This window comes from Capsicum annuum, chromosome 9 (genome assembly GCF_002878395.1).
Source record: "Capsicum annuum cultivar UCD-10X-F1 chromosome 9, UCD10Xv1.1, whole genome shotgun sequence".
Classification (NCBI taxonomy): domain Eukaryota; kingdom Viridiplantae; phylum Streptophyta; class Magnoliopsida; order Solanales; family Solanaceae; genus Capsicum; species Capsicum annuum.
The window spans coordinates 193,376,510-193,397,318 of NC_061119.1; the positions used below are offsets into that span (position 1 = coordinate 193,376,510).

A 20,809-nucleotide genomic window follows, 5' to 3' on the forward strand; every position below is an offset into this window, starting at 1 on the left:
CCATAAAAGTCCTAATCTAATCCAGTCCTATATAGCATAAAAAGAGTTCCCGGACTTAGAAAATTTCAGCAAAGTGTTTATACTTAGAATCATTTTTGGCCTTCATAATTTGATGATCTTAATTTTGAACTTGAAGACCCTAAATTGTCGATTTCTAAATTGATTCATGATTAGGAATGTCAATAGGAGTTCTCAGACGAGTTTTGGATTTTTCAAACATCGTTTGAGGCACGTTTGGGTGTCCAAAGTAGTGCATCAATGTAATCTCGACGCACTGCATCTCCCATCGCATCGACAGTGTTGCCACCAGCTCAAACGGGCTAATTCCAGTAAGCCAATGCGATCTAAACACATCACATCGGCCATCGCATTGACCCCATTGATGCGTCGTGTCGATCTATGCATCACTGGGTATAATTTTTGCTCTTTTAATTCTGTGTCCAGAGGGGTAATTAAGTCAATTTCCCACTTTTATTCAGCCCTAAAACACAAGATTAAGCCACCCTAGAGTCAAAATTCATTCTTTACTCTCAAATTCTCTCAAGAACAAAATCCTAGATCATTTAATTAGAAGCCCAAACTTCAAAAACACACTATCAATCTTCACAAATTTGATTACTAAGGTATGTTAGGTGTTCATCCTTGGGTTTCCTTCCACCCTTGGAGTCCAAGAACTTTTGTTTAAACTACAAGTTTATGATTTCATGATTTACATATTGGAATTTGATGGTGTTCATGTATGTATTGATGTTTGGGGTTTCAATCCATGATTAATTGCAAGTTTCATGAAAATCAAGATAGTATGTGTGTTGTATTATGTAATCATCATGTTAAACCTTCTAATTGAAAGTTGAGTATTGTATCATGATGCTTATGTGATGTCTATTATCATGTGCACTAGTTATGCTCCCTAAGTGTTTGATAGAATGCCCATGTGAATTGAATAGTGATATCATAACAAGTTAGCATGTGTTTCCATTCATGTACAAGTTCATGTCTCTCAAGTGTTTGACAAAATATCTAAGTGAATGCATTGTTAACAAGCAATTATTGTTATGCTTTCAAGATTATGTCATGCTTTACTATTGATGCTATCGAGTCCTGGGGGTATTCAATACCTGATAATCTAGCTGTTTACGTAGAATTACAGTAGCTATAGAATAGTCTCAGTAATGTTATAAATAGTATTACTCAATCAGTTACAAAACGCAGTGAAATCAGTCCAGTTCAGTCAGTTAATACGATCAGTAATAGTTCAGTCAAGCCTAGTATAGTCTAGTGATACGTTTAGTGTCCATTCAATTGGGAGTAGAATTCAGCACCGAGCAAACCCAGGAATGGGGGAATTCCAGCCAGCAGAGGGTTTGACCCTTAGTAGCAGTCCCTAAGTTATAAAACTATGTAGCCAGCGTATGGTAAGACGTTCTCTTACTAGACTAGGGTTGACGCAACCATATATATATATATATATATATATATATATATAATTCATGAGTCTTCCTACCAGATTAGGGTTGACCCAACATTGTTAGTATCCCTTGGCAAGGTGCTAACACCCTTCCAACTGGAGTCATAGGTCTGACCCCAACTTAGTTTATAATCGGGGTATGTCAGTTAGATGAACACTCCCACAGTTACATTTTTATTTTCAAACATAGTATAGAACTCAGTTCAGTTCTACAGAATTAGAACCACCAGAAATAGTCACCCAGTTATCAGTAATCTCAGATACCAATCACTCAGTTATCAGAACTCAGTACTCAATTTTAGTATGATCTCAAACGCAGTATATATATATATATGCACAGTATTGCATACTCGGTATTCACAGTAGTCTCAATTATCTATGTGCTCTCATTCAATTATACTTATATCCTTCAGTCAGTAAATGTTCATGCATATGAACCCATGTATATCAGCCTACCTCACTTAGCATACCAGTACATTCAAAGTACTAATGCATACTCTTTATTTTGTGCTATGATGTCTCATATCATAGGTTTGGACTCTCAGGTTCCTGACCACGCTTAGCCAGATTCAGTTAGCAACAGAAGATTCGGTAATGAGTCCTCATTTATTAAGGATATTATTATTTTTTAGTATGCAGTAGATTTAGTACTTTATTAGTCAGATCTAGTTGGGGGCTTGTCCCATCAACTCCACATTCAAACAGTTCAATAGAGGCTTTTCAAACTAGACTAGTTTTAGATAGTAATAAGTTATTAGATATTTTTATCAGTTTTTATATTTATCAGTATTCAAATTATAAAACTTATGGAATTTCATCCTAATTTCTAAATTATTTTAGTACTTTTATTCAGTGCTCTCAGCATGTACCAAACATGGGTTAGCTTGTAGTCCTTCGAGGTCGTAAGCAACGTGTGACGTTCGAGGTGTAGACTTAGGGTGTTACAATCTTAGTATCAGAGCCTAACATTCAACAGAGTCCTAGGGAGTCTGAAATCCATATCAAGTAGAGTCTTGTTAATGGGTGTGTAGCAACTATAAGACCTTTTTAGGAAAAGTTTCCCTTCTTTCAGTATTCATATTGTTCTAGTGAGAATGAGCTCAAATTGAACTCTCTGTCTAATTCAAGTTTTCCTTTCATTTACAAAATATACCTCCCAAAAAGACTAACGAAAGAAGAATGGGAAACCAACTAACACCTCCGCCCGTTCAGGCAGATCCCCTGGATGAGCATGTTTCTCATGTAGAATTCAAAGAAGCTTTCACCACTATTGCCCATTACATAGCAGCCCAAAATGAACGGCCAGTTGCCATTCAGGCTAACCCATTGTCTAATACTGCTGCAGCCAGAATTTGAGACTTCACCTGAATAAACCCTCCATTATTTACAGGGTTTAAGTCTGAAGAAGACCCACAGGAATTCCTTGACATGGTGCAGAAGGTTACTGATATTATGGGGGTAATCGCTAGTGAGAGTGCTGAGTAAACTGTATATCAGTTACAACATGTGGCTTATACATGGTTTAAACAGTGTAAGATAGATATGGCCGCACATTAAGAAGATGGACTTGGCTAAGTTAATGGTCCATGCATAACAAATAGAGAAGCAGAAGATTATGGAGAAATAGAGGGATAACAAGAAGGCTAGAATAGGTAGCCTCAACTTCACTTAGCCTAAGTTAGAGAGTGGAAATCATCCTCAGTTTTACCCAAAATCTTTATTTCTAGGTTTGTCCTCCCCAGTGCTCCAGTTCCTAAGTTTAGAAATGGTAATAAGGATAGGGCACCAGGCTCTAAGTCTCAGGTAGTGTTAGTAGTGCCCGAACAAATCCTTTTTGTCAGAAGTGTAGTAAAAACCATCAGGGTGTCTGCAGAGCTGGTAGTGATGTATGTTTTGAATGTGGCAAGCTAGGTCATGGAATTAAAGATTTTCCTCAGTCAGGCTAGCAAAGTCAGCATAATCATCCCCCAGCTCGGTCAGGTTGCCCATCTCAGTAGGGTGCCACTTCTTGTGCCACTAGTGGGCAATTCCCAAATAGGCTCTACGAACTTCAGTCCAGTCATGATCAGGAAAGTTCTCCTGATGTTGTCACTGGAACGTTACAAGTTTATCATTTACATTTTTATGCTTTGCTAGATCCAGGAGCTTCCTTGTTCTTTGTAACTCCTTATATAGCTGTCAACTTTAAGTCAGTCCCGAAATCCTAGTAGAGCCCTTCTCAGTCTCAACCTTAGTGGGTAAGTCTATCATAGCCCGGAAGATATATAGGAACTATCCAGTAATGGTATCTCAGAAAGTTACTTCAGCAGACTTAGTAGAGTTAGAGATGGCAGATTTTGACGTCATTCTCGGAATGGATTGGCTTCATTCATGCTATGCTTCAATTGACTGTAGAAACAGAGTTGTCCATTTTTAGTTCCTAAATGAACTTGTCCTAAAATGAATAGGTAGTACTTTGGCATTTAGGGGTCGGCTTGTTTCCTATCTTAGAGAGAGGAAGATGATATATATGGGGTGTGTCTATCATTTCGTTCGAGTTAGAGACTCTAATTCAGAGACCCCTAATCTTGAGTCAGTTTCAGTAGCTTATGAATTCCCCAAAGATCTTTCCAGAGTTCCTCCTGAAAGAAAATGTCTTTGAGGAAAAGTTTCGGCCTCAATAAATTGAAGATCCCCTTCTCATACCATAACAATATAATAGCATCCACAATGTAGTCATTAAAGATTCTTGTTTAGGGAGAGATTCTCCCAATAGATCTATATTTTTCAATATTAATTTTTAATAGATAGGTCAATTGGTCAAACTGTATCAATAATATGTTTTTTGTTGGCGTCTGAATTATTGTTTCTATGATTTACAAACTATTAGTTTCCTCATGACGCCCTCTCGATTTCAAACCTAACACATTCACCCTTAATCAAAGGTATTGGGTCTTGCCTTGGAATGAAAGAAAATTTGTTGAATCCCTGCCCCCCAAATAAAAGTCTTGCAATGTGTGATCCAAATTTATCAAATATGAATGAACACCAAGTGAGAAACTTTTAAAAACGGAAAAAGAAAAAGAGGTATGTATACCAGTCCCAAGCCGTTACATTTGTTAATAAAGAGTACATATGTGAAACAGTCACATTCAATCTAGTGGAGCTAGGGTTGCAAAGGGTTCATTTGAATCCCTTTTGTAAAAGTTTATAGGCTAAAATGATTTGTTATGTGTATACGCTAAAAGTTAAATTTTAAATTTGTTGTGTTGATTTTTTTATATTTCGAATCACTTTAAAGGAAATTTTGACTTTGCTGTCATAGGCAAAATGAGAATTCCAACTTTCAGAATTTTGAATTTCAAAATGAAAAGTTTAAATTTTACTAACTACATTAATAATAGGCAAAATACTTTTCTGGACCCTTGTACTATGTCGGTTTTGTAAGTTGGACACTTCTACTTACATGTTTGTCATTTGGACCCCTAAACCCACTAAAAAATAATATTTTAAACTCTTTTTTGGTGAGTGTAACACACTCTCTCCACGTCAGCTGTCACGTCTGTCACGTCATCTGCCACGTCATTTAAAAATAAAGTATTACATTAAATTTCAAGTCATTTTTAAAATGCTAAATAACAAATTAAATATTAAAATTAATTTAATTAAATAAGAAAAAATTATAATTGTAGAAAATTTTAAATAATCATGTTTTTGTTTTTGCTCACAAATTAAACATCAAATCCATTCCAAATAATTAAAATTCTTTTCCAACTAATTTAAATTTTTAACCATAAATTTATATATACAAACCTAATAAATTTTTTATTTTTAAATTTGAATATCGTTAACAAATTCACAAAAAGTTTAATTTTTTTCAAACTAAATTCACTATTTTTTTTCAATATTCGCTATCACTCACTTTCAATTCAAATTTAAATTTTAATCCCCAAAAAATAAAAAGATTTCAAATTTTAATTTTAATTCAAAAAAAAATGAAAAGAATTAAATTGAGGAAAAATTAAAATAAAAAATAAAAAGTGAAGGTGGTGGGGGAGGGGATGGAAGAGTGTTGGGGTGGGGTGTGGGGGCTAGAAGGGGCTGGGTGTGGGGATGGGGACGGGGCTAGGTTGGGGTGGGGACGGGGCTGGGAGGGGTATGGCGGCTGGGGGTGGGGTGGGGAGGGGCTGGATGGGGCTAGTGAGGTATGGGGTTAGGGACGGGGCTGGGGTGGAGGAGTTGGAAGGGGCTGGGGGTGGGGTGAGATAGGGTTGGGTGGGGTGTCGAGGGTGGGGATGGGCTGGGTGGGGTTGGGGAAGGGCTGGATGGGTGTTGGGGTGGGGCGAGGAATGGAATGGGCTGGAGGTGTGGGATGTTGGGGTGGGGACAGGCTGGGGAGGGAAAAAAATATTTTTATTTTTAAAAAAATTTTAAAAAAATTTTAAAATTATTTTTAAATTTTAAAAATATTTTTAAATTAATAAAGATTGAGGGAAAAATAGGGCCCTTTTTTTAATTTTAATATTTTTTTAAATTATTTTAATATAAAATTTGCCAAAAATTAACCCCCACTCGCACCCCAGGCGAGTGACTACTCTCTCTTTGTCCTAGTCATCATTTCAATGACACATAGGCAAGGTCAACGGTCAAAGCGTGTAAAATATTGTTTATTAATGGGTTTAAAGGTCCAGATGACAAACATATAAGTAGAAGTGTCCAACTTACAAAACCGACAGTACAGGGGTCCAGAAGAGTATTTTTCCTTAATAATATTACAATACAAATATATCATTTGAACAAGGCCAAAGTCATCGATAGGCACTCAAACTTGTTGCCAAAATTCACTTAGACACCTAAACTAAGGCTTGTTCCAATCAGGCCCCTAAAACCCCCATATTTTGTTCCAATTGGGCCTTTTTTGCCCTATCGGCAAAAAGCTCAAAGCATATGTTGCACACACGCGATGACGTGGTAAAATGAGCTAATTGGAAGCTAACACGTGGCATTGTAGGTCCAATAATTATCATTTTTTTGTAAAATGTATATACAAATGGCATTGAGGAAATTATTAAAAAATAATTCTAAAATTATTTAAAAAATAAAAAAAATGGGTTATTTGAAAAAAATCATAATTTTTTTTTAAAATTAAATAAATTATTAAAAAATTATTTTAATAAAAATTAATTATTAAGAAAAATTATAAATTCTTTTAAAAAATGAAAATAAAAAATGGTGAGGATATAAATTCTGAAAAAATAATTTTAAAATTATTTAAAGAATAAAAATAAAAAAAATGATTTTTTTTAAAAAATTATAATTTTTTTTTAAAAATGAAATAAATTATTAAAAAATTATTTGAAAAATAAAAAGCTAATTATTAAAAAAAATTAGAAAACTTTTTAAAAAATGAAAATAAAAAATGGCATTGAGGATATAAATTATGAAAAAATAATTATAAAATTATTTGAAAAATAAAAATAAAAAACTGATTATTTTAAAAAACATATAATTTTTTTTTAAAAATGTAAATAAATTATTAAAAAGTTATTTAAAAAATAAAAAACTAATTATTAAAAAAATTATAAAAAAATTTTAAAAAAGAAAATAAAAATGGCATTGAAGATACAAATTATTAAAAAATAATTATAAAATTATTTAAAAAATAAAAAAAATCCTAAATATAAAAAAGAAATTTTAAAATTATTTAAAAAATAAAAAACAAATTATTAAAAAGAAATTATAAAAAAAATTTAAAAATAAAACTCTCTCACCTACCCCAGCCCCAGCGTATTATTTTATTAAAAAAAAATAAAAATTGGGACCCCTAATGCTTTTTTGCCTAATTATAAAAAAAAATTATAAAATTATTTAAAAAATAAAAAACTAATTATTAAAAAGAAATTATAAAAAAAATTTTAAAATAAAAATAAAACTCCTTCACCTACCCCCAGCCTCCTAGCCCCCAGCGTATTATTTTATTAAAAAAAAAATTGGGAGCCCTAATGCTTTTTGTTTTATTAAAAAGGGCCTTTAGTGTTTAAAAAAAAAATTGTTAATTACAAAAATTTTGGGACCCTTAATGCCACTTGACATCTTTTTATTTGTAAATTAGTAAAAAAAATGCTTCTCACGCGCCTTCCACGATAGCACTGCATGCGCAATGTCACATCGACAAAAAAGGCCCAATTGAAACAAAATGTGGAAGGGTTTAGGGGTCTGATAGGAACATGCCTTAGTTTAGGTGTCTAAGTGAATTTTGACAATAAGTTTGAGTGTCTATCGATGTCTTTGCCCTTTGAACAAATACTACATACTGAATTCAATAGAATTTATATCTGAACTTCTAATTCCGTCACCGCACCCAACATTTCTTTAAAGTGATTAGAGAAGATTGATCTGACATAAACAAAAGCATGTAATTTGCTGGGGAAAGTACATGAATTTGCTTGGAAGATAGACATTAATTTCCTAATCACATCCACATCGAATGATGATAAAATCACATAAATATCCAAAGATCTATGTCCTACTTGTATGCCTAATCCATTGAATTCACCACCACTTCTTCTTAAAAAATTGCTTATTCAGTGTCACTACCAACCAAACTAACAAAAGCTAGTACTTATCAATAACTAAATATATTACTCCTCCGATTAAAACGAATGACCTACAATTTTTTTTTAGTCCGTTAAAAAGAATTGTTTTTTTTTGTCAATATTTTAATTTCAACTTTCCACATGGCATGTTTAGGACCATAAGATTAAAGAACATTTTGATATATTTAACACAATTTTAATTTAAGACCACAAGATTCAAAAGTTTCTTTATTTTCATAAACTTTGTGTTAAGTAAATCATTCGTTTTTAAACAAAGGCAGTATTACTTTAACAAATTGACTACTAAAGCAAAGAGGTTATGCTTAATAATGGCATAATTTGTATATGGAGATCTTTTAGGCCCTGTTTGTGCATGGATCCTTTTTCAAAATTTTGAAATAATATTTCGACATAATTTTAAATAAACAAGTATATGTGTCTGCGCAATGCGCAAAAAATATTTAAAATATTATTAAAAAATATTATTTTATTTGCTTATTCATATTTGAAAAAATTCTAGCAATTGTGATTTTAAATAATTTGATCCAAGAACATTTATACGAAGTCTTGTATGAAAAGAAAAATTGCTCATCCTATTACTGTCAGATTTTGTATAATGTACAATAAAATTTAAAGTTAATTGATGAATCTATAAATTGCTTACTGAGATAGTAGAAAAAAAAAAAAAAGTTCATCCAAATTATTAACAGAAAGATATGAGTTCTTTTGATCTTAAGCTCTTCTTTCACTATCACAATTATATGAGACAATTTAATTAATTGATGAAAATTAATATAGATTAATTAAATAAATAGTTTTAAACGCATGCAAGTCAAATAACAATATGACATTTTTAATTTTTATTTGATTTACTTCCCATAGAAGTTTACACAATTTTTTTTTCATATTATTATTATTGTTCTTACACAATTTTTTTCTTAAACAATTAAGTAGAAAAAATATTATGAGATGCATAAGAAATATATTTTTTCTTTTCATATTATTATTCGTCCTTATATTTTTTTGGATAAACAGATGCATAAATTATTATCATGCATGATGCAAAATTTACTATAATGACCATTACAATGATTTGAAAACTTATATTATGAGCCTATACAAAATTTATCATCTACCAAGAAAATTTATCACTTTATTTCATCCACAAAATAAAAATTTATTGTTAAATATTTTAAGTAAACATGTATGAAGAAAGTGAAAATAACTAAGAAGCTGAGTAAAGGTATGAAGAGCACTTCTTTCATTAATAAGTTAGAAACGTCAAGCAAACAACAATGGTCATTCAAGATCAAATAAAATCTATCAATTTAATGATAAAATATTTATAATATCTCATGTCTTTTAATGAAATATTTTGCTTCAAATCAATTCTTAGGTAGTTTAAATAACATCTTTTGGATTTTAAATTAAAAGTGACAAATAAGTTTTTCAATTAATTGGAGGGCCTTCAAGTTTTAAAAGTTAGGTAGAAGTGACAATTTTTTTTTTATTTTAATATTTTTGCTCCAATAACTATAAAAGTTGTATCAACAACTATAGAAGTTGTCCCAACAACTATCCAAGTTGTTCGACAACTCTGCGAAGTTGTTGGATAACTTTGATGGTATTGGGACAACTAATACAGTAGTCGAATAATTATTTCCAGTTGTTTGAGCGACTTTATCTTTTTAACTTAATAATATTGTGGAATCTAGTTGTCACTTTTTATTAATTGAAAACTTGAGATGCATTCTCGACTTATTTTTTCACATCTCCTATTCCTCAATACTTTGATGCTTAAACCACGCAAAAATTGCACACCCCAAAAAAAAACAATTGAAATCCCCAGCTGATCATAGTTAGGGAGGCAAGCCACATTAGCATTTGCATCCGAGAGGAAAAAACGGAAAATTTGATCTAAAATTAAGCTAAAAGTGACTGATCAAAAGAATAAGTGGTGAGAGAATAATGCCTACTATAACTACGGACAATTTCATAGAGCTAAAATACTATGTATGTCAAAAATCTTCTACATAGAGTTCCTTTATTAGTTACTGAGTATTGAGGATGTGATAATGATAAAAATTGAAAAATGCTAACTTTTAAATTAATAAGGAAGTTAAGAAGTTGTAACTAATTTGAGTTAAAATTTAATTTTTAAAATTTAAAAATTATATTTAAAGAATCTGTAATTGCTATTATAGAATGTTTAAGAAAAGTGGAATTTAAATTGTGTAATATTAAAATAATTACATAAATTGTAATTGCTATTAATTTAAAGAAAATGTGTAAATATGAGGACAATAGTGTAGTGTGTAATTGCTATTAATTGTGTAATATGTAAATATAGAAATTGTAATTGCTAAAACAAATCGTTCATGTATCATATATCTGAATTTTCAGCTTTTTTCACATGCTTATATGTAGCTTGCCCATTCACAAATAATAGTGTAGAATTTACTGTTAATACAGTTATTTATCAAGAAATATAAAAGAGCCTTATAAAAAAATCAAGAAAGTGTAGCAAGTTCTAAATTTTATCTTTTTAGTTTAGAAATTTACAACTGCACTACTATATAAATTTTGCATCTTTTCTTTAGTGTAATTATTGTGCATATTATTGTTATGTTTTCTTATGACATTTATTTTGATAATTCATGATGAAAATGAAAAATGAAGAGGTTATTAGATAGCCATGGGTGTTTTTTTAGTTCATTTTCTTATTTTATTAACGATGAATGGAGAAGTTGTAACCAATTACAAAACGATAACTACATTAAATTATAATACATATGTTAATTTAAAAACACAAGGATCTTACTACTTTAATTGTATTTGGATAACTTTCAATTAAATAAATTCATGAAATAAGAACTTCTAAGATATTAACGGATATTACCAGTTATAACTTAACTGATTCATACAACTTTCATTATAGTCAAAAACTTTATTTTAAAATTAAAAAAATGCATATATTAATTTAATTTCTTTTTACAAAGGTTAAGAAGTCCTAAGATTCATTATTTAAAAAAAATGTTTTGTTTTAAAAAGTGCCACATGAATTTTATTTAATTTTTATCTTGGAGTTGGATTAAAAACCTTATTAAAAATAAAATTTGAAATTTAGAACTCTTACGATCAGGATGAAATGACGAAATTGTAACCATCTCTAAAATATTTAATATTACATTTAAATTTAAAACCTTATTAAAAAGACATTTTAAAAGTTAGAACTCTTACAATCAGGATGAAATGGCAAAATTGTAATAATATCTAAAATATTTAATATTAATTTTAGATTCAAAATCTTATTAAAAAGACATTTTGAATTTTAGAACTCTTACTATTAGGATGAAGCGGTGAAATTGTAACCATCTCTAAAATATTTAATATTAAATTTAAATTCAAAATCTTAATCTTTCAATTAATTTTTTGAATCACTACATTATAAAAGTTATGCTATTAACATCAAAATCAAATGCAGAAACATTTTTCAAATTAGAGCTTTCAAGTATGAAAAAAGAATATTCAACATATAACCTTTGTGTAATTTTGAGATTACAGGATCTTATCCTTACAAATTTACAATTTGTATGACTTTCAATTTAATTAAAAATAAAAATAATGTTGTTATTGCTATCATTTTATGACAGTACTCATATTACATGATGAAATTTTTAAAACTAAATTTCAAAATATCAACATAAAAGTAGGCATATACAGAAAAATTGAATAAATCAAGAAAAAGGTCAAAAATATATTTGAAATTCATTGGAATGAATAGTTGTGTGAATACGTGAATAGAAATTCAAGCATATAAACGGAGCAATCGCTGGCTGAAAGAAAAACTACTACAAACAAATAGATATAAAATATTCTTATAGAAAGAGACGAATAAAAACAAAAGAAGTAAAATAAATTATATAATGACATTAAATCAAATAAAATCAAAGAGAAATAACCTTTGATACAGATTTTTACTTTTACAATGACAACAAATAGAACAAAATAAAAAAAATATGAAACCTATTGTTATTCAAGCTTCTTCGTTTTTGCAACTTTCAGTATGTTAATAAAATTCAGAAACGTTAGTATATTTACTGCAAATTTCAGAAAAAACTGCATTTGAAAATGAAACATAAAACAAAAAAAGAAATAGAACATGAAAACAAAGCATGTACCTTTGTTAAACAAACGACTAAATCGTTCATCGTTTAATTGCATAGGTATTTACATGAACTTTCAAGACAATTAGCATAAGTAATGTTACGAAATGAATAAAGTTGAAACTTTTATTTAAATATATATATTCTGTTGCCATCTTTTACACCCTAAGTCCTAGCATGGTGATTCCATTCATCTGCAATATATATATATATATATATATATAGAGAGAGAGAGAGATTAGTATAAATAAAGTAGAGACCCAATAAAATATACATAAGGTACCTCAAATATAACGATGATCTTCGAATTTTTATAATATTGTAGTCAAACAAAGTCGTAATCGTAACAATCGAATAAAGCTTGAACGCGACATCATATAAATTTAGTCTTTGCTAAAACTATTGATTACTGCTGATATTTGCAGAAATCATGTGCTAAATACCGTGAAAGAGTTAGTTGTGTATCAATTTCATGTAAACTGTTATTCCAATTGATCTCTCCATTTGAAAAACTGCATGCAATACTCTTTTTTAGTTGTCGAGAATGTATATTTCGTGAGCCTTTTTCATAAATTATGCCTTCTCCTTATTTACATCTATTAACTCCTTCAAATATTTATCACGTCTGGATATATAATGACGTAATGGAGGACTTGTGAATTGCATGTGATAATTGATATTGAATATTGCATATAACTGCATTGTGAACATGGGGTATGGGAATGAGAATAACCGTGTGAGCATTGTGAATGGGTAGTTCACTTTAGGAAACATTTTTTCATTTTACTTTTTTTGGCTTTTTAATTTATTGTATTAAAGATATAAATATTAAAATATTTATTAATTATTTTACCCTACTAAAAGTATAAGAATTTGAAACTTTATTATTACAATTTTAAATGATAAGTATATGATTAATTAATAAAGCTTGCTTTAATGACATGTAGATTTAAATTAAATCAAATAAACCCACATCTTTAATTAAACATTTTCTATTTCTACAAATTTGCAATCTATCCTATTTTCCTTCACATGTAACATTTTTTGAAAAGATCAAGTTTATTTCAAAAGAGAAACTAATTAACTCACGTTGCTTTTTGTTTAATTTGAAAGCTGAAATTATATTTAATTTCATCATTCGAACTCTAGCCATTTGGTAAAATTTGAATTAAAAAAATTGTAAAATATAATAGTAACTATCAAAATTTATATTTTAAGAAAATCTTAAAATAATTAAAAACAAACTATTTGTTAAGGCTGCCACATTTGAAACAAATATACTATTTGCTTAGCTTGAACTGTTAATTGTCCAAAAAAATATATAAAACTAATAATATATAGATAGACTATTTTATTATTGAATTAATTTGTTGAGGATTCAAAAACTAAATCTACTTTATATATAAATATATAAATATAATTGATATGTAGGTTAATGGGGGTTAACGAAGAGTAAGGACCTGGAGGTTAGTTTTTCTCTGTTTTGTTTGCTTCAGATTTATTTTTATTTTTAATAATAAATTGTAGTACCATTTTAAATTTTAAAATTTAAAGAAAAATAATAAATATCTATTAATTAAAAAGAGAGAGAAAATCCTAAAAAGACTACCCATTTCCTCAGAAAAGATCCATTTTTTTTAACAATTAATTTTTTATGTTTATTTTGATTTTTTAAGTCTTTATTTTAATTTTTTTTAGCAATTTAACATTAACTAATTTTTAACTAATTAACTAAATTGTGCTAAAAATATACACGTGTCAACTTTATAAGTTGTCACTTGGCAAATTAATAGGCAAGACTTTGGCAAATTAATAGGTAAGACTTTCTTGCTATTTAGTACATATAGATATAGATATTTGTTATGAATTTGGCACATTATTTTTAACTTCAAACTTGAAATATGAAAATTAAAGCTTGAAAAGTTGATATTATAAGTTTTTTAAAGTTTTTTTTCTTCTTTCAGAATTTCACCACAGAACTTCAACTATATTTTCATATTAAAAATATAACTTCAATTTTCAAATACCCCATTTCTACATAGTTTCAATTATTATGTTTGTATACCACTTAACTTATATCCAAACGCCTACTAAATTTCACAATCAGTCAAATTCTTATAACCTTAGCGTTACTTAAAAAGGGAAAATTATCCGGATTAGTCATTATTGGGCTATTATTATCATTTAAAGTCTAATTTTTAATTAATTACAATTCATAACCCCCCCTTACCTATTAATTATTCCTAATTACAATTCATAGTCTTTCTCAAGTATTTTCTTTTTTTTTTTCTATTTTCTATTATTCTTTACTTTTTTTTTCCTTTTTCAGTTTTTTTTTCCTATTTTTTGTTGTTTTCTTTTTATTTTTGCTTTTTCCACTTTTTATTTTTATTTATTTTTTTTCTTTTTCTTTTTTTCCTTTTCATTTTTCTCCTTTTTTCCTTCTTCTTTTTTCATTTTTATTTTTTCTCCTTCATTTTTTCTTTTTATCCTTTTTATTTTTTCTTCTTTTTTTGTAATTTTTTTCTAATTTTCTATTACTCTCCTTTTTTGTGTGTATTTTTTCCTCCTTCTTTTTCTCTCATTTTTTCTCCTTTTTCTCTCATTTTTTCTCCTTTTTTTTTAAAATTTTTTTTCTCCTTTATATTTATGCGAAGTAACAAATACAAATACAAGTACGAACTATAAAATACAAATACAAATGCGATCTATAACATATAGATACAAGTGTGAACTATCATTTGTATTTTTTAATTATTGAAAACGAACGATTGATTTTTTTCCACAAATACTTGTTTGTATTTATTGATATGAGTTGTATTTATTGATACGAATAAATACAACTCAAATTTTTATACAAATACATATTGTATTTGTATTTGTAAAATCATTTGTTTAATTTGTTTGTCATTGTATTTGTATCAACTGATATTTCTTTATTTACAAATATGAATGATAATTTTGATATACAAATACAAAATGGTACATAAGTATCAAATGATACATTACATATTTATATATTTTAGAATCAAGAAAATACAATTAATGCACTTACTTGTTTGTATACAAATACAAATGATAAATTGTACACAGTCACGACTAAATACAATATGCAATCAACTTACAAATACAAATACAAAATAATTTCTTAAAAATAAAAAGATAATGAAGAAAATAGAATACAAATACAAGTCTAATCCAAATGTAATCTAAATATACAAATACAATAAAACCATAATATAAATATAATCCAATATAATATGCAATCAATTATAAAATACAAATATGAAATAATTCTTTAAAATACAAGTGTGAATTATACAAAATATAAATGATGGCACAAACTAACAAATACAACTACAAGTGCAAACTATTAAATACAAATACAAATGCGAACTATAAAATATAAATACAAGTGCAAACTTTAAAATATAAATACAAATACAGTTGTATCAATAAATACAAAAATATAAATGATGGTGTGACTATAAATACGATAAACAATTGTGGTATTTACGTTATCATCCATGACTTGTTCTCGACTACTCATATTTTTCGAAAATACAAAAAATATAAAATAGAACAAAAAATAATAATAAAGAAAATAAGTACAAAAAAAAAGAAAATAAAAAAAATCAAAGAAGAAAGAGAAATAGAAGTTAGAGATTAAAGAGAGAAAAAAAACAAAAAAACAAAAAAAAAGAAACGAAAAAAATAAAAGTAGGAAAAAAAGAATAAGAAAAAAGGGGGAAAATACAAAAAAATAAAAAAATATAAAAAAAGATAATGGTAGTGTTAGGCAAGAAAATATTCAATTTAACGAGATAAACATGATTGAGATTTTTTTTCTTTTTTAAAATATTAAATTTCATTTTTGGCGAGACTAAATAGGGATTGTATTCATATTTTATATGAATACATACTATCTGCAAAACCGAATACAGCGACTATAAATGATAATTATGTAAAATGTGACTATGGAAGGTGAGTTTTATAACAAAATGATGCTATTTTTGAAATATCCCCTGCCTAAAAACAGTGCTCTTATTCAAATACTGCACGCTTTACCCCTTGAACTATTCAATCTGGTACATGCTACATTATGCTAGTTTTTTTCCAACGCTACAAATCATATAGTGAGTACCAAGATAATATAGTCTAACCAAATGCATATTAGCCCAATCATACTGCATAATCTATCATTCAATTTAATATTCAGTTACCATTAAAAATAAAAAACATAACCTATCATTCAATCTCTTATTCAGTTACCATTAAAAAAAGGTAAAATATATAAACGTGTCATTTAACTTGGTTTCAACTGTCATTTATGTATTTCAACTTTAGATATACATAAATAGATACTTAAACTTTTACAAAATTGAACAAGTATACACATATGTCCTACGTGATGTCTCACGTGAATTGCCACGTAGAACACTAATCTTCCTTTTCACCACCAATGAGAAAAAAGTTTCTATCTAAAATTAACTTAACTTCAAATTTCCCTCCATTCATTTTCATTCACCTCTAAAACTTTGACTCTAAAAACACTACACTATAAATTAGACAAAGCACCAATATATTAATGATGCACATAATTTACTTCAAGAAAATGCATATTAGCCCAATCAGACTGCATAATCTATCATTCAACCCCATATTGAGGCACCATTAAATAAAATATTACTGTCATTGGAGTTGACTTGATTTTCCAACTAACACAACAATAATTGGAAGAGCAAATGGGAAAATTTTATTTTGTGTAAGAGACACTTTTGTCAGTTGTATGAGGCATTCAGTGACTGCCACGTATTATTATGGGACCATTAATTCCTCTCTTAACTTTTTTTGCTCCCTTCTTTAACAAGAAATAGACCCCAGTAATAAAAAATGACAAGAATAAATTACATGAAAATTTTCATGAGGTTAATTCTTACAATTTTATTTTTCATAATTTTGAGAAAATCAACTGTATTTTGAAAAAAAATAAAAATTAATTTTAGAAAGTTAGTTTTACACTTAAAAATAAAATAAAATAAAATAACACCTATTGACCTTAGGAGGTCGGTATGTTCTTAATTTTTTTTATATTTTTAGAAAATCGACCTCATGAAATTAGAATTAGCAAAACAAAAAAATTATGAAATATTTATAAATACATACTTTCGAAGCTTTAATATAATAAAATAATTTTTAAAACATATAGATTTTTAAATATTTTCTATGTGCCAATAAACCAATATTTTACGAGATGAATCAATTTTCAAAATCAATTAAGATTTTATCAACCTATCTCTGAGTTTGATTCCGTCAAATAAAGACTTTATGCAAGTGGATTTTTTACCTTAATTTTAACAATTTCTTTTAAGATGTTAGAATTTACTATCCAACAAAAAATCTCGCTTAATTTTCTGAGTTTCTAATTAATTGAATTTAACTTAATTTCCTAGACTCTCATAATAACACTGGAGAAAGGAGAAAGAAAGAACGAGGACGATGTACATGAGAACAGATGATGATGGTTAGGAAGAGTAGACAAGTAAAGATGGGGGAGTAAGGTAGTAATTTTGTATTGGTAGTTTGTAATTAATTAATTAATCATATTTTATTAATGAAGAAAAAAGGAATAAAAATAAAATATTAGATTTTAGCTGTTATTTTCTACCGTCTCAAATAGCAATGTTTTAGGCTTTTCATTTGCTTCAAAATAAGTGATGTTTTGGATAATTGAAAACACATTAATTATATTCTCCTAAGTTTTAAATTTATTCGTTTTTAAATAAAGAGAGTTTTACATAGCTATTAAACTATTAAAGATTACATATTTTCAAGATATTTATAAAGGTAAATTAATAATTATATTAAGTCGTATTAAAACTGTGAGGTCAAAATTTTTTATTTTCGATACAATAGTTCGATATAAATCAAATTATGAACATACTTATTTGTATCCTTCAACTAACAATAATCAATTTTTATATCTCAAAAAAATTAAATTAAATAAAATTTTTCATTTGTAGTAGTGGGATTACTTTTTTAATTCTATTATGAAAATTTTTCGTTTAAAATGATGTAGGAAAATAAAGAAGTGTTGATATAAAATAAATATTAATAAAAAATAAAGAACTCAAAAGTGAGAGAAATACAAAAGTGAAAGAAGGAGATGACAAAAATGGACCCCACAAAATACTTGTCAAGTGTAAATAATACCCTCATACAACTTTTATTGAGTGAATCTCACTCAAAAGAAAAATTTTCGAGCAAATGGTGCTTACCACAAAAAAAATATATATTCCGACTTTTCTAGAGGAAAAACGTGGGCCTACTTTTATAATAAACCACTTACTTCCTCCCTCCATTTCATTTATTTTTACTTATTCACTATTTAACACGCCTTTAATAAATATTTCAAAGGCCCCATCTGGCTATAGATTTTTCAAATTACATTTGCAAAAAACTTAACAATTAATATTTGGCCATATAATTTGTCATTATTTGACAAATAATTTAAATTTTTAAATATTAAAAAATAATTAATATTTGGGTTAAATTTTAATTTTGTGAACTTTTAAAACTGAAATATGCTTCCCAAATACTATGATCAAATACATGGTAAAATTTCACTCAAATCTTCACCCAAAAGTAATTTGCCAAAAATATTTAGAAATCTATGGTCAAACGCTAGCTTCGTTTCAAAATAGTTGACCCTTGTTGACTTGATACTTACCTTAAAAAAATTATTAGGAGTTTATTTTACTAAATTAGTTTTACTAATTACGTTTTGAAAATATAAATTTGTGTATATACACTTCGTTTAGTCATTTAATGATAAGGATAGTATTGAAACAAGATAATAACATTATCTTTATTTCATTAAAAAAATAATTAAATTGAGACAAATATTTTTAGAAAAAAGGATAAGCTATTTTAAAACAAAAAGAGTAATAAATAATAAGAGGATAGTTTTACTATATAACCCTCTGAATTTAATAAATTTAATGCATTGAAAATTGGGAATGAGTATAGGTAATAACTGAGGATAAAATAGATACAAATAAATAAATTATTTATTGATTTTTTAAATTAAATATATTATTAAATATTTATTTTTAATAATCTTGTCAAATAAAAATAGGCGGAGGGAGTATAAGATTCGAATATAGCTGATCATATTCCAATAACATACTCAATAATCAATAAAAATATACTTGTATATATGTGTATATATATACCATACCATGTGACTTCCAAGATTTGCTTACTGAAAAAATAAAAATTCTGTTTTCTAGTGCACAATTAATATATGGCTGCTGAAGAAGTACTATTATTCAAGCTCTTTGATACTTATTGGTTTGAACAAGGAATATTATTTACCAACAACAATAGATTCTCATATGATGTACAAGACAGAAAAGTATTTCAAGAAAATCCCCATGAAATTCAAGAATCAACAAAGGTCTTAGGTCGATCACAAAGTGATCCTTCAAAAATGTTGTCAGATGCATGTCGGATCGTTCAAAAGCAGCACATTTTTGAGGAACCGGATACAGGCACAGCAATATTATTGAAGAGTCCGAGTTTTAGTCAACTTGGGAATTCTCCAACTTCTGTGATTATCACACATAACAAAGTTGCAGTAAAAATGAAGGATAATAAGCAGAAGAGAAAGATGAAGGCTAAACACGGAGGAGTTAAGGGAATTATTCGTATTCAGAGAAGCTCATCGGAGCTTGAACTAGAGGAATTAAAGGGATTTATGGATTTGGGATTCGAGTTTAGTGAAGAAGATAAATACTCAAGCTTGGTTACAATTGTTCCGGGATTGCAGAAATTGGGAAACATTGAAGTAGAAAATAGTAGTGGTAAAAAGAGGGATATTGATCATAAAAGGCCTTATCTTTCTGAAGCATGGGAGATTCTTGAAAAAAGAAAGATGAGTAGGAAATTGTTGAAATGGAGATTTCCATCTATGAATAATGATATGAACATGAAAGATAATCTTAGATTTTGGGCTCAAACTGTTGCATCAACTTTCAGATGAATAACACAACATTGTTTGTGCTTTTTTTCTTATTTTCTCCTCTATTTTTTTCATCATTTTCTTCTTTTTATTTGTTTGTAATTTGCTTCACATATTGAGGCCTAATTGGGCTTGTTGCAACTTTAAATATAGTTTGATTCTTTCTTCCATTGTTCTGTCCAATGATTCTACAGACAATTCATGTCTTGTATCTTCTTCCTTTTTTCTTCATGACTGTGGTATTACTGGCTAGCTTTAGCACACTTCAATTAATTTTATGGGATATCTGTCGCTTTCCACCAATAATAGATAGATAACTTTGTTCCAATAGTAGGACAGATAAAAAGAAATCACTTAGTATTTTTATCTTCGTTAGGATTTAAACTTAAAACATCTTGATTCTCAACCCACTTTTTGATCACTAGGTTGTACTCTTGGGTGCTACTCATGTCTTGTATTTTTACCTGATAGATAGTCATTATTGAAACATTTATAGACAGTCCACAAGCACTTTGCAAGATTTTGGTTTAAAGTTCACATTATCTTAAACCAACCCCCCATATCCAAAAATGTAATG

The 20,809-nt window shown here is 28.1% G+C and overlaps 1 protein-coding gene across 1 annotated transcript; it reads left to right on the forward strand.

Annotated features, from left to right (window-relative positions):
• The first annotated feature begins 19,441 nt into the window (after nt 1–19,441).
• LOC107855899 lies at nt 19,442–20,400 on the forward strand. Its single transcript, XM_016700910.2, has one exon. The coding sequence runs from the start codon at nt 19,516–19,518 to the stop codon at nt 20,251–20,253; it is 738 nt and encodes a 245-aa protein (XP_016556396.2). The 5' UTR covers nt 19,442–19,515; the 3' UTR covers nt 20,254–20,400.
• The last annotated feature ends 409 nt before the right edge of the window (nt 20,401–20,809 follow it).